Below are 13512 nucleotides of genomic sequence, written 5' to 3'. Positions count from 1 at the left end.
CTAAAGTGTCCTTGACCCCTGACCTCGGAGACCATTAGTATGGCAAATCAAAAATTCTCGTCAATATGAGTCTAACGGTATTTGGAAGGAGCCAGGAGTACCAACTAGGGCGAAGTTGTTTGCTGTTTTAATAGCAATTTTTTTCAAATTCTGCCACTTCCACACTTCAGGAGTTGGAACTAGACAAGGGTTATTTTGGAGCCTCAGGACATGGAGCTACTTGATACCAAAATTCCTGGCTAGTTCTCAGAAGAGAGGACATTGAAACTCTGGGTGATTGCATTTAAGAAGTAAAAAATTTATTACTTTCCACATTGCAAAAATCATACTGTGTAAAATAAAAATGGCATTCAAACAACACTTTGCTCTCTGCTGCAGGCACGAAACAACGCATAATCAGTGGTAGGAGGGGGCGCGGGAGGAGTCTTGCGGGCACTCGAATGCATCAAGCCGCGGGTAACAATAGAGTTCGCGATTTTTCTCGTAAGATCACAGCTGCTTCCCAATAGACAGTCTGTTTGTTGCTTTCTGTGTGTGGCACCTAACCTAAAAGTACTGCCACTTGCCCAGGATGGCGTCCTTGATTGCGTCCGCGTACTGCGCCGGCACCCAGTAGATCCAGTAGCGAGACGCCTCCGTCGGACCCAACTGAAGCGCCTGAAACGCAAATTTGAACGGGAAATTTGTTTAGTGGAATTTTTATGGAGGTTAATTTTAATTTAACTCTATCGAATTGCGTTTTTTTCAAGTAACTACCTCATGAAAAAGTTTAAATATTGTTTTTAAAAATTAAATTTTGAGCCTTTGGATTCAAAATTTTTTATTCAACGGAGTTTGTAGGATATGAAGCTCAGATGGAATTAATATGCAAATTAATCAAATACTGAATATTACTTTAGGTTAAATAATTCGTTATTTTTCTCCAGAAATTTTGCCTATTTTTCTAATTATTTGTACTGACCAAAATGTGGTACTGCTCATAGCCTGTAATAGGTTCGCTAACGACGGCCTTGATTGAGTTCATGGGCACCCTGTCAGTGCGTTGCAGCGTGCCGATCCACAGCTGGTCCAGCTCCATCTTGAAAGTCAGTCTCACCTTCTTGCCCTGCTTGTTGAGCATCCCGTACAGCGGAATGGATGGCAGAGCCTCCTGAAAAGACACATCGAATCTTTAAATTTATTTTATTCCAGGAATTTAGGGTGAAAGGTAAATCTGATTCCAATGTTTTTCTCTTTTTAATAATATCATACTATTGATCATTTCAAATTGGAATTTTATATATTTATTTTAAGGTCTTTTCTGTTTCCCAATGTATATTTTTAATTTTTGACAAAAACAACGAAGAAAAATTAATATATTTTAAAGAGAAAGGCTTACAAGGGAACTCTCAGGAGGACGGAAAAATTGTTAAATATTTATAAATTGATTTACAACATATTCATTATCTTTAGTTTAAATTAAAATTGTTTAAAAATCATTTTCCATGTCACCAACATGGGCATTTTAGCGATAAAAAATTAATTAAGCTTTCCCTTCAGGTTTTTTAGGCTCATTATTTTTTGAAAAATTTAATTGCAAACTAAAACACCCCATAAAGCTGAAATTTAGAACATTGATCCTTGTTTATCAAAATGTTCTTGTAATTTTTGCATTTCTTTAAGTTTCCGTAAAATTAAATTATTAAGATTAGAAAGTTACACCAATTTTGAATGTGTTTTAAGTTTTCAAGTAACAACAAATAAACTGTATTTGTTGTTAATCAGTTCAAAAATTTTGGAATAAGCAACACGAGGTTTTCACAGACATGACTTAAAAAATAGGAACTTTCCGGAAAGTTTAAAATGATCTATTGATTGACCTACCTTGTCAATTGGTGTACATTCAAAATATTATCAGATTTGAAGGACAAACTGGCTTTTAAGTATTTCACGTGTAACAACCTATTGCAATAATTGAAGCAAAACACCGTCCAATTAATATTGTTCCCTTAAACAAAATAATTTCAATGATAATCCCTTACATAACTGCGGATTTTTGGAACCTGTAAGAAAATTAATCACCGCACCTTTACTCCTTTAATGCCGGGCATGGCCTCGTCAGGAATGCCCTTGTCGAGCACCTTTTTGTGAATCGCCATGGAGCAATAGGACTCTTTCTCTTTGACATTGCCCTCGGAGGCTGCTATGTCCCGCGGCGACGCCGCTGACACTGCGATGACGTCGTCCAGCTTTGAGCCGACCACCAGAACCTTGGCGCCCTTGCTCACTCCGAGGCTTCGCAGGGTCTGCTCGTCCTGCGCCAGACCTTTGATCATCAACTTCTGCATGGAGGCTGGAACGCCTGAACAGACACAGGGCTTTTCAGTAAAAAGTCTTCGCGACTGGAGAGCAAGCGTCTTGCTTACCAATGATATCTTGAAGGTGATTTTTAAGTTTGAGGATTGTTTTATCCAAGCCAAACTCGACCTCGTGCTTGGTTTTGCAGAAGATCACTTTGAAGCTGACTGTTTCGCCTGATTCCTCCTCCTCCTCCTCAGGGTCTTCCTGGCTTTTCAGTATCTCGTTCACGGTCGCCAAAAAGTCAGTCTTAGACTCGCTCGTAGCTTCGCTCGCTGCAAAATTGTCACCATTGCATTACTTGCAGAAATATTTGCATCGCACGCTGCCCTCGTCGATTTTTCGAGAAAAATATTTGACGTTCCATGACAAAAATCCACCCAACGCAAACAAATTTCAACTTCCTCGTGCTTCAGTATTTATGAGCTCTCCTTATAAATTCAATCAGTACCTGCTTCCTCCATTTTCTGAGGAATTTCTTCCTTTTCTTCTCCTTTTGTTGCCATCTTTTCGGTGGCTCTTGTTGCTACTAGTCGATGAATTGATGGTTAGGTTAGTTTTTACGGTCATCAAGTTGACGGGAGTAACCAAAGGAGTAGAGTACTTGTAACACTCTTGTGGTATTTTAAGGTTTATTAGCTGCAAGACTTTTCATTATATTTTTAATGCTATTAAATCAATCATTTTTCAACCTAAGATCAGCCTAAACTGGCTCATGGGGTTTATTTTCCCTAAGAATATAAACTATCTCTTTTTCGCACTTCTCTCTCCAATTGGTAGCCTTGTTCTTGGTACAAAAAAATAGAGTTATTGATTTTCCTCTTGTTGATTGTATTAGGAATCAGAAAGAAGAATCTTTTTTATAAAAGAATAATTCGATTCATTTTAAAAATATTTAATGGGTGATTTTTCTAATTACGTAACTAATAGCTTATTTTTTGTCCAATCCGTTTCATTTATTACGTTGGCATCAGTGACTGTGTGCTGACTAATAGTATATTCCTGGCTCCTGATTGGCTGGCTGGTGGCTGATAAACACCTTACTGTACACTGTGACTGTGTTTTATTGTGTTTTGCGCTGAGTACCTCTTTCTGACGTTTCAGCATAAAAATTTAAAGCAGGAGCAGGCTGACACGTTTGCATTCGAGCAATTAAATTCTTATCAGTTTCGAGGATCGTGCTTTTAGTTGATTTTGTAAAACTTTCTCAGGGTATAATGATGGACGTGACTGACCTAAGTCATTTCTTTCAGCTACGATGAGGACTTTGTCTGCACTTTGCCTTTTACTTGCGGTGGCCGTGGCCATCGAGAAGCCCGAGGAGGACGACAAAGCTGTCAGGGTCACCATAGAGGTTGCAATACCTGTGCAACTAGTGATTCTAATCTGAGTTTTTTGCTAATAATTGCAGAGTTGTGGTGGATGACGTTTGAACCGGCTTCCGGAGGTCAAAGCCTTCATTCACGAAGACATTCCTCAAATGTAAGATAAAAACTTAATTTCTACTTAAACTTAATGGCATTTTAAATTATTACAGAAGCGAAGCCATCTTCAGAAGTGTTCCAGGGGCGCCTCCAGAGGCGGTTTTCTTTAACAAAGATGATAAGGTACTGCATAATATTGACTTGATCTGAACAGCAGTCCTAAAGGTGACCTTTCAGGAGCTGTCCAGGGTGTCCCTGTCGGAGAAGAGTAGAGAGGAGTGTTTGCAGCTGCTGGCTGAGCACGGCTTCCATAAGAAGTCCGAAGAAAAGCGGCATGAATTGTAAAACGCCCTTTTGCCCTTCCCAGTTGTGAGCAAACGCGAGTGCTGGACCAGACGACCTATGACGTGGACAACTAAAACCTGAGAAAGGTGGTTGCCTGCCGACGCTCTCTACGCCTGGCCTGTCGCTCCGTTCGCTTTAAAACTATTCCCTTTTCTACACAAATAAATTTTTTTATTTTTTGTTTGTGAAATTTATAAGTGAAAGTGGTTTTATTAAAGGACAGAGAAACCCGTTTGAGGTGATGAAGCGCGCGTTTATTTTCATACAAATGTACAAGCGTGTCTACAACCTCAAATTTGGACAAAAGCATCAGAGGCATTTTCTTCAAATTTAATAGACTATATACGACCAAATAAAAACAACAGAGTACCAATTACTAACATCAGTCATTTGCATTCAAGATTCAAAAAGAAAAGCACACGTACCACATGATTAGAGAATATATAGTATATACAATCTCTTTATTTGCAGTTTAGAGAAGCTTTCAGAGTGCTGTCCATCTTTAGTAACGATACATAATATTTAAATTTATATTGGGATGGTAATAAGCAGGAATGCGTTGTTCAGACTCACTGGTCCTTCTTGCTCGCGTCGTGGTAGGCCGGCGGCGGTTCCTGCAATTAAAATAGAATCCAAGTTAATCAGCTTTCTACTATGACCATGATTCCTAGGATTGTGAAACTTAAACGATCGACTTCTATAATCTTAGCTTTAAATCATTGCGGGACCATCAAAAGTGCACGAATCACAAACCAAACAATTTTAAGTCATTTAAAAACTGTCAAATATTGCCAAAACCATCTAATGTGGCTCTAAATAGTCTAAATCTATCTGGATCAGCATAAAATTAATGAAAGAGTGCATATTTATTACATTTTCAAACAGTTTCAGTTTCATTGGAATTTGTGGAGCCCATAAAAATAATTCACGAATTATTTTTGATCGACTTTTTAGGTAAAGATGAAATATATTTTAATTGCGATTTTAAGACCAGCAATAATTGAAATTAAAAATTCGTTTAAGCATGGAAGTATTTTTAATGGACAAGGGCACCACTTATTGACGGCTTTCAACGTCACTTGAAAAAAAATATCACGTCTCGGAAAAATTGGTGTTTTGGCGAGAGTTTCGATAACGTCTACAATTTTCCAACATTATGTTGAGCGTCGTTTTGATTTTTAGGTATGTTGTTAGGGTGCCAAAATATCAGAAAAAATTGAGGCCGTTTTCCCGGAAAATCAGGGAGAAATCTGGGAAAATCAGCCCCTCGGAGATTATATATATTTCTAAGAAGCTAGAAAATCAAACTTTATGCCCAAAAGATGCCTATTTAGACGGTCAACAACTTTTAAATTCAAACCACATTTCTTTGGAATTTTCAAATTAGTGTATTTTTTTGGCTAAACGTTCTCATATTATTTCTGAGGTCAGATAAGGTTCTCACAACAGGAAAGAAATTAAACGCTGACGTCAGGAAAGCCCTAGAACATTGAATCATTCAATTCTCATAAATGGCCACTTTAAAGACCCCCTTTTTTGGTTTGATCTGCAAGATCTGCACACCGTTGCAACGGCCGAGTTGAGAGCGAACAGGATATGTTCAATTTGAACTTTAGGGAGCTCCCAGGGCACTCAGAGACGCAGAGATGACATTTAGGGTGTTATTTATCTTTAGGTCAGGGTTGCATTTGCTTACCACCCGGTTTTTCACCACTGGATTTTACCACTCAACTTTTACTAATTTCTTGTGCAAGATGTGCAAAAAATAAGTTTTTTATTCCATTTTTCCTCTGTGAAAATCTAAAATTTGCGGTCAGTGTTGTCAAAATTTTCTCTGCTGTGCAGATTTTATCTTTTAAATTGCCATTATATGCTGCCTCAATTTCTCCAATTATTTTTCTCTGACAATTTTTCAAGTCAAGGTTAAGAGCTATTAATAATTGGAATTTTATCAAACACTGAGGTGCAAACATAGCCTGGTTAAAATTGAAAACGCTTAATACCACTTTACTGCATTTCTTGCAACCCTGCTTTCGGTAGACAAATTTTCACGTGCCCAGAAATAACGGCAAATTTGGAAAAAACTATAATGATATTTTTTCAATAGCGTTTTTTTGCAACTCTTTCTTAATCCCAGTTCCCAGAGAAAAACTAAAGCCAAAAGTACTCACATAGTAGGCCGGAGGCGGCACGTAAGCGCACTGAGGTCGGTTTGGGTCGTAGTATGCACTCTGGGCAGCCTCCATGGCCTTCGCCTGCGCGGCCGTCGGCTGCATGGCCTGCTGGGGCGGCGCCGAGGCCGACGCGTAGCCGTTGTATCCGTTGATGCCCGGGTAGGGCGGCGGCATGTCGGTCATAAAGACAGAGTTAGCAGCCGGCTGGTCGGGGAATACGTTCGTTGGTGGCGTCCAGCCATAGTAGCCGTTCGGGGGTGGCGTGTACGCGGGTGGCGGCGCCGGGTAGAAGCCGCCGTTCGGCGCCACATAGGCCGGTGGCGCTGACGGAGGACCGTTCCGAGACGCTGGAAAATAAAATTGTAGCAGGGTTAAAAATTTCACTGAATTGTTACTAAATAAAAGTCACTAAAAAAAAGCAAAGAAAAAACTTCCAGAAAAAAACAAACCGGTTAATTGCTTGTCTAGTTTCCTAAATTTTAAGTTAAAATATTTTAGTAGTGAAATCATGCTGTACCAAACGTAAAAAAGCTGGAAAAATCACATCTATATCTAACAAAAATCCTGTTCAAATTTTTTGCAACAAATCTCGAAAACAAATTGGTTAAAATTAGAGATTTAAAATATTATTGAAAAAGACGATAGCAAAAAATGAATATTTTTCCGTTTTCTTTCAAGTTTTATGACTGTTTAAAATCAAATAATAATTATACAAATTACATAACTGAGGTAGTGACTCAATTATACGAAATGTTTACTCAGAACAAAAATTCGACTAACCCATTTGGGAGGCCTTGAGCATGGCCTGTCCGAAGTCGATGGCGCCGCCGTGCTTGAAATGCAGTTTGAACTTAGCCTCGCCGACCCATCCGCCGTTGTCCTGAGCCCTGACCTTGCCCTTGATGAAGTTGGCGCCGAAAATGGGCTGCTCCAGTTCCACCTCACTCATCGTGACGAACGGAAAGCTGAACGACTGCATTTTGTCTTTGGCGTCGCTGTTCAGGAAGATCATTCTGTGCGTGGTGAGGAAGAGCCGGCCTGTCTTGTTGCCCTTCATCTCGGCCTGGTGGCCGCCGCTGAAGTCCAGGGTCACATTGTTGCAAAACAGCAGAATGCTGCAAGTATATACAAGGCAACCGGAATTACATTCAATCGATAATGACATGGATAATTCGGATCGCATTTCAATGCATTGACGACTTAATTGCCCTGCCGAGTCTATTGGCCATTAGCAAGAGACTGCGCAAATCCGCAAAAACATTATTTATTTTGCAATCACACATAAGGAAAAAGTCTATGTATGAATCAGCCCCGGATTTCGAGTTGGATGCGATTTTCTCACCATTCGCCTGCGTGAATCAAAACGCCCGAGTTCGCGTGGGCCGTGTTCAAGGACATCTCGTTGCCGAAATTCGCACGCTCGTCCCGTGAACTGTAGTTAAGCGACGCGACGGGTATTGAGAATGAAAGTTTCTGGAAAGTGTGCGTCGCGACAATAATGGACTACAATAACATCAGCTGTGGTCACATGACAGCATGCAGCCAACATAACAGAGACAGGAAAATAGAAAAATTAAAGAAAAATTATGTTTTTAACAAAACTAACAGCAGCTGGCAAAATTGGAATAAAAATAATTTGAATTCTTTAAACAAGCTCTTGAACCTTTTTTTGAAGACCATTTACTTGCAGAGGAAAGACTTTTATACTAAATATAAAGCACTTTTTCTCACTAAAATTGTTTTATTTTAATCTGATCCTTTTTTAAAAAATAGTTAGTTATGGCAACAACTGTTATATTAAAATTAAAATATAAAAAATATTTACAGTTATATTAATATCATAATTAGAGCTCAAGAATTTTCGCGGTTTTTGCTACGCCTCTGGCTGCCGTTGGCAATTTTGCTACGGTGCTCATGACGTCACGAGTGGCGCGCGCGTTCTCCGAGTACGATGGCAATGCGATCGATTTTGGCTGACTGAGAGCGAATTCACGGGCACGGGCGAGCTGAAAAATGTCGGCGGACAATATTACGTGTTTTGGCGCGCGGTGCAGCATGAACCATGATTGAGATGGAGGAGACGAGCCCCAGCCGGGGCTACTTCCAATTGGGCGGTAAGACGCGGGGTAACGTGCACGAGTCGCCCGTGGACCACTGCAATTTTATATATACGGCACTGATGCTGGCTGGAGTCGGATTCTTGCTGCCCTACAACAGGTAAACACTAATAAATAATTCGCTATGGAAAAATAGGATAAATTCAGGCTGTTTAAATAGGTTTTATTCGGCATTTTTATTTAAATTAGATATATAAAAAATACTTATTTCGCTTATTTGCTTTTCGTATAGCTTCATCATCGCCGTCGACTACTTCCAGACCAGGTTCCCTGGCTCGACCATCGTCTTCGACATGTCCCTCGTTTATATCCTGACAGCCTTCGTGGCCGTGCTGCTCAACAACCTGCTGGTCGAGACGCTGTCACTCAACACCAGAATCAATTTCGGCTACGCCGTCTCCTTCATCACGCTGCTCTTCGTGGCTACCTGCGAAATCTGGTGGAACATCTTTGGCCCGGAGCTCGCTTACAAAGCGAACCTGATCGCGGTTGCTGTCGTCGCCCTGGGCTGCACAGGTATTACCTTTTTTAGACTTTTTAAATTTAATAACTTTATTTTCAGTCCAGCAAAGCAGCTTCTACGGCTACACCAGTATGTTGCCAAGTAGATACACGCAGGCTGTTATGACCGGAGAAAGTGAGAATTTTTACAAATTTATTTTAAATTATATTAATTTTGAATTTTCAGGTGCGGCTGGTTTTTTGGTATCAGCAAACCGGATTGTTACTAAGCTGGTTTTTGACGACCAGCGCGCCAACACGACGCTCTTCTTCGGTCTGTCACTGCTGACAGTGACCGTGTGCTCGGCCCTGCACTCAATTGTGCGCGAGTCCGACTTTGTCAACTATTATATCGCGCTGTGCGACGCTAGTGCCAGCAACAATCGCATCGTGCTCGAGCCTGCTGAGGACATGGGCTTGGTACTGATTTTTCTTGATTAGCAAAAAAAATACAAACGCGTTTTAATTAATTGCGCAGATGGAGCCGCACGAGCAGCCTGGTGGGCAGTTCGGCGTTCTGAAGCTGCAAAGTCCACCTCCGTTGGTCGACTACCCTGCCGAGTCAGGCTTCAGCTTTTCTAATCCTGTCTACGAACCAAATGTAATTATTTAATAAAATCCCGCGTAGTTATTGCACAGCATGTTGCAACTTTCCCAATCAAATCCATTTAAAAATCGATTACACAGGCCCCAATGAGAATTTCGGAGGAAGACGGTGGGACGGAGCAGACGTCAGGTCCAACCTTCAAGGTGGAGGACGTGGTGGTGCGTCTCGGCAGCACGCACGCCGGCGCCTACAAACCGCACCGGCGCTTCGGCGGACTACGCAGTGAGTGTCGCGAGACGTTCAAGCCAGGTTTGTCCTCATTTAATCGGGGTTGCAGAGGGACTGGAGGACCGATTGAAGGTGGCCCGGCTCGTGTGGCCGTACATGTTGTCCATCGGGCTTGCCTACTTTGTCACGCTCTGCCTCTACCCGGGCATCGAGGCTGAAATCACCAGCTGCAACTTTGGCTCGTGGATGCCCGTGCTCATCATGGCTGTGTTCAACGGCGCCGACCTCCTTGGAAAGGTTAGCAAAAAAGAAATGCTGAAAAATTCATTGAATATTTTCCCGCGTTTGTCAAAATGCAGATTTTTTTAATTTGATGTTTTTCACTACCGTGAATGAACGAAAAATCTCTCGTGCCGCGGAAATTTGACCGATCCCTCGCCCAGCACACCTTTATATATCCCTCTGCTTCGCGGGCACTAGGGATGTTAAGGTGAAGGATCGGCCAAATTTCCGCGGCACGCATTTATTGCGTTTTTGGTGATATTTTAGAATAGTAAATCGGAATTCTGAAATTATGAAACAGCCTTGATGGAATATGATTTAAAATTGTGATGAAATTGATCTAAAATCCTACATAATTGGTTTTGCCACTGTTTGAATTTCAGATTTTGGCGTCAGTGCCGTGGCAGTGGTCGCGTGGCGAGCTGCTCGGGTGCGCCGGCCTGCGCTTCCTCCTGATCCCGCTGCTGTTGTTGTGCGCGGCGCCGCGGCACGCACCTCTTATCCCTGGAGACGGGCTGCCCATATTCTTCTCGGGCCTGCTCGGACTGACCAACGGCGTCATCGGCAGCGTGCCCATGATCCAAGCGCCGAGCAAGGTGCCGGAAGAGTTCAAAGAGCTCACAGGTTTGTTTTTATTTTAGTTTTTATGCTATATTCTTTACAAAATCGTACCCGCTAAAGGCAAACTATACAAAAGGTATAAAATAATAATGCATGTGATCTAAACCCACTTTCGGAAAAACAATCTGCATTAAAAGATATAAGGCTCGCTGCAGTTCTCTTTTCCAGCTAAATATGAAATAAAGTTGCAGGATGGAGCAATTTTCTTGATTTTTAAATTGTTTTTGTGTATTCTGAGGGACCAATTGATTCTGAATCTTGTTTTCACACCGTCAAATCACAGATTTTTCGCAAAAATGCTTGAATTCTACGGATTCCATGTTGGTCGGACTAATTTCAGTGGTAGAAAATTTTCGATTCGACTATTTTGGTGATTTACAGTGCTTTATTGAAACCACAGACCAAAATATTGCATAATAAATAATGTTTAAACGGGAAAATTTTTACTTTTAGAAAAAATTGAACGAATTTTCATCAATGGAGAATTTATAGCATTAAATGAAATGAGAAACAACATATTGTCCAAACGAATTGAGAATCTACCTTTTAGTAAAATTCAATTTTTAGCTTCTTGAGTTTTGGGGAAAATTATTTTTTCCTTTTGGGATTGATCTTGTGCAAATACTTCATAAATCTTTATTTTAGAGCCTATATATTCTCAGAAATCAGATTTAAATTTCAACTTTTTGAACGTTGAATTGCAATTTAAAAAAAGAATAGATAACACTATATTTTTAAAATAATCAAATCGGTAGTTCATTTAAAATTAAAGCAAAATACTTTTCGTTTTTTTTATATTTTTTAAATTTTATTAAAATAGCTAGAAACTGAATTGAGTAAATAATAATTGCAAAAATTTCTCCTGTTTTCCGCAATTTTGTGTATATGAACTCGATTTCCGAATTCTTTTCGTCAGGAAACATAATGACGCTGTCTTACAATCTGGGCCTGGCGCTTGGTTCGTCGGTGGCTTACCTGCTGGACGAGCTGCTGGGCCCCCCGGTGGCGGGCCTGTGCGCCGGCGGGCCGCTGCCCACGCTGCTGCGCACGCTGCCGACGACGGTCCTGCCGACAACCACCACCGCCGCAGCCATCGTCGCCACCGCCACCAGCACCACGAGCGCGGCCACGACTCTGCTGACGACGCTGGTAGCGTCGACGCTGGCGCCGACCGCCTCGTCGCTCATTGCGTCCGCGGCGCCGCTCAACGCAACCGCCGCCTCCCTTTCCGATTGATCTCTCGTCTTTGAAAAATTTGTCAAATTCCACGGCTGATTTGATGCAATGGAATTTTTTAGCATTTATTTTTCTTTTCAAATATATAACGAATTAAGAAAGAGGCTTTTTGGTGCCAAATTATTTGCCTATATTTCAATTTGAATGCCGCGTCAGTGTTTTTAATAGATGAAATTCTTTTTTAAATTAAAAATTTCGACAGATTTGATGATGGACGTGTCTGATATTGCCGTGGAACAAGAACAAGGACGAAAAATGTGCAATACACATTGCATTTTATAATGTAACATATTTAAAATTAGGAGAGAAGTCTCGTTGAGAAGTTGAAGAGAGCTTTTATAGCAGTCGACAGATAGCTTTTCATTTATTCCCACTCGATAAAAGCGTTTGTACCGAAGCTGGCGTGTAAGACATTGAAGATTTGCAATCGACTTTCATAGACTGCTTTTGCATGAAACGCAATCATGACAGAAGAGAGGCAGCTGACATAAACTGATATTATTAAAATGCAGTGGAACAAGAAGCAGCAGCATATATATAAATACATATTTATGTTTGTTGATGAGTTTTAAATATAATGTGTGATTTGCAGGGCATATCTCAAGGTCAGCGTGACTAAATGTGTAATTTTCATTTACATTCAGTGTGTAATTCGTTGCGGTAGCGGCTAATGACTGTAACTACACTTGGTAGCGAGCGGCGAATGACTGGTAATTCAAATACCTCGGCGTTTTTTACCTTTATTTACATCGATACCGATTTTACAGGAGAGACTTAAAACGAGTTTATTAAATTTGCGTTATGAGTTGGTAGAATCGATATCGATATTTAAAATCTGCATTATCGTGAAGCTATTTTCATACCGTCACACCATAAGAAATCTTCGTCTCACTAATTTATTTTATAGCCAAAACTTGACCCTGAAGGTGGTATTAAACATTTGAGTTTGATTACCAAGTGATTATGCTGCCTTAAGACATTGATTTGTGCAAATAATTAAAGATACAGCTATGCAATTTGATATTTATTATGGTTATTATCGTAATTATGTGATAATTTGACAAAAAATATTAGCAAAAATACATACCATACACGCATACATAAAATTTGATTTTTGCCAACATTGTCATCGCTAAATCTCGGGTTCAAAGTGTCAGAAATGCAAAAACGGCACACCGTTCGACTCGTCTAGAGCTTAGAATACGAGATTTAGGGATGACTATGTCGGCAAAGATCAAGTTTAACGTTATATTATGAGCGCGTGCATGCATTTTTGCTAACATTGCCACCGCCAAATCTTGGGTTCTAATTATAAAAAAATGTAAAAACTGCACACCGTTCGACTCATCTCAATTTCCTATAGATAGCCAATGCAATTTAGGGTAGTATTTTTTTAATTTAAGAGACTTGTTTTGTAGAGAAAAAGTGTCTGAAAGTGCTAAGCAACGCGATTTTTATCTTATCTGTAGTGCACAGGGTGGAAGGGGGATGAGGGTTGATCACCTTCCAAACCCTTCGGCTATCTAGGGAAGGTTTAGACGAGTTGAACGGTGTGCTGTTCTTGTAATTCTGATGTCTTAAACCCGAGATTTGGCGATGACAATGTCGGCGATTATTGAGTTTTGATTTCTGCGATTGCTGCATGTATTGTCATCGCATACACTAGATGGCATAAAAATCACGCTTCTAACCATCATAAT

General features: G+C 40.5%; 3 protein-coding genes and 1 long non-coding RNA gene across 4 annotated transcripts; 2 read left to right on the top strand and 2 right to left on the bottom strand.

The window, feature by feature from the left end:
• Nucleotides 1–277: 277 nt before the first annotated feature.
• On the bottom strand, nt 278–2930 carry LOC135940424 (ubiquitin domain-containing protein UBFD1-like). The gene is made up of 5 exons (XM_065485295.1): nt 2789–2930; nt 2406–2612; nt 2067–2341; nt 962–1150; nt 278–657 (listed from the first exon to the last, which is right to left on the bottom strand). The coding sequence occupies exons 1-5, from the start codon at nt 2841–2843 to the stop codon at nt 547–549; spliced, it is 837 nt and encodes a 278-aa protein (XP_065341367.1). The 5' UTR covers nt 2844–2930; the 3' UTR covers nt 278–546.
• A 442-nt stretch (nt 2931–3372) lies between these two features.
• Nucleotides 3373–4303, top strand: LOC135939781 (uncharacterized). Its single transcript, XR_010574777.1, has 5 exons — nt 3373–3533; nt 3591–3691; nt 3749–3819; nt 3875–3944; nt 3999–4303. It is a non-coding gene; the product is annotated as an uncharacterized LOC135939781 (long non-coding RNA).
• A 35-nt stretch (nt 4304–4338) lies between these two features.
• Nucleotides 4339–7810, bottom strand: Wbp2 (WW domain binding protein 2). Its single transcript, XM_065484345.1, has 4 exons — nt 7623–7810; nt 7061–7395; nt 6278–6627; nt 4339–4720 (listed from the first exon to the last, which is right to left on the bottom strand). The coding sequence occupies exons 1-4, from the start codon at nt 7676–7678 to the stop codon at nt 4676–4678; spliced, it is 786 nt and encodes a 261-aa protein (XP_065340417.1). The 5' UTR covers nt 7679–7810; the 3' UTR covers nt 4339–4675.
• Nucleotides 7811–8206: 396 nt separating this feature from the next.
• On the top strand, nt 8207–12459 carry Ent3 (equilibrative nucleoside transporter 3). Its single transcript, XM_065484730.1, has 9 exons — nt 8207–8497; nt 8630–8913; nt 8960–9034; nt 9086–9318; nt 9377–9499; nt 9586–9727; nt 9783–9970; nt 10339–10579; nt 11493–12459. The coding sequence occupies exons 1-9, from the start codon at nt 8343–8345 to the stop codon at nt 11810–11812; spliced, it is 1761 nt and encodes a 586-aa protein (XP_065340802.1). The 5' UTR covers nt 8207–8342; the 3' UTR covers nt 11813–12459.
• The last annotated feature ends 1053 nt before the right edge of the window (nt 12460–13512 follow it).

Source organism: Cloeon dipterum, chromosome 3, assembly GCF_949628265.1.
Source record: "Cloeon dipterum chromosome 3, ieCloDipt1.1, whole genome shotgun sequence".
Classification (NCBI taxonomy): domain Eukaryota; kingdom Metazoa; phylum Arthropoda; class Insecta; order Ephemeroptera; family Baetidae; genus Cloeon; species Cloeon dipterum.
The sequence above is the reverse complement of the archived record's forward strand: the minus strand, read 5'-3'. Positions and strand labels throughout refer to the sequence as shown.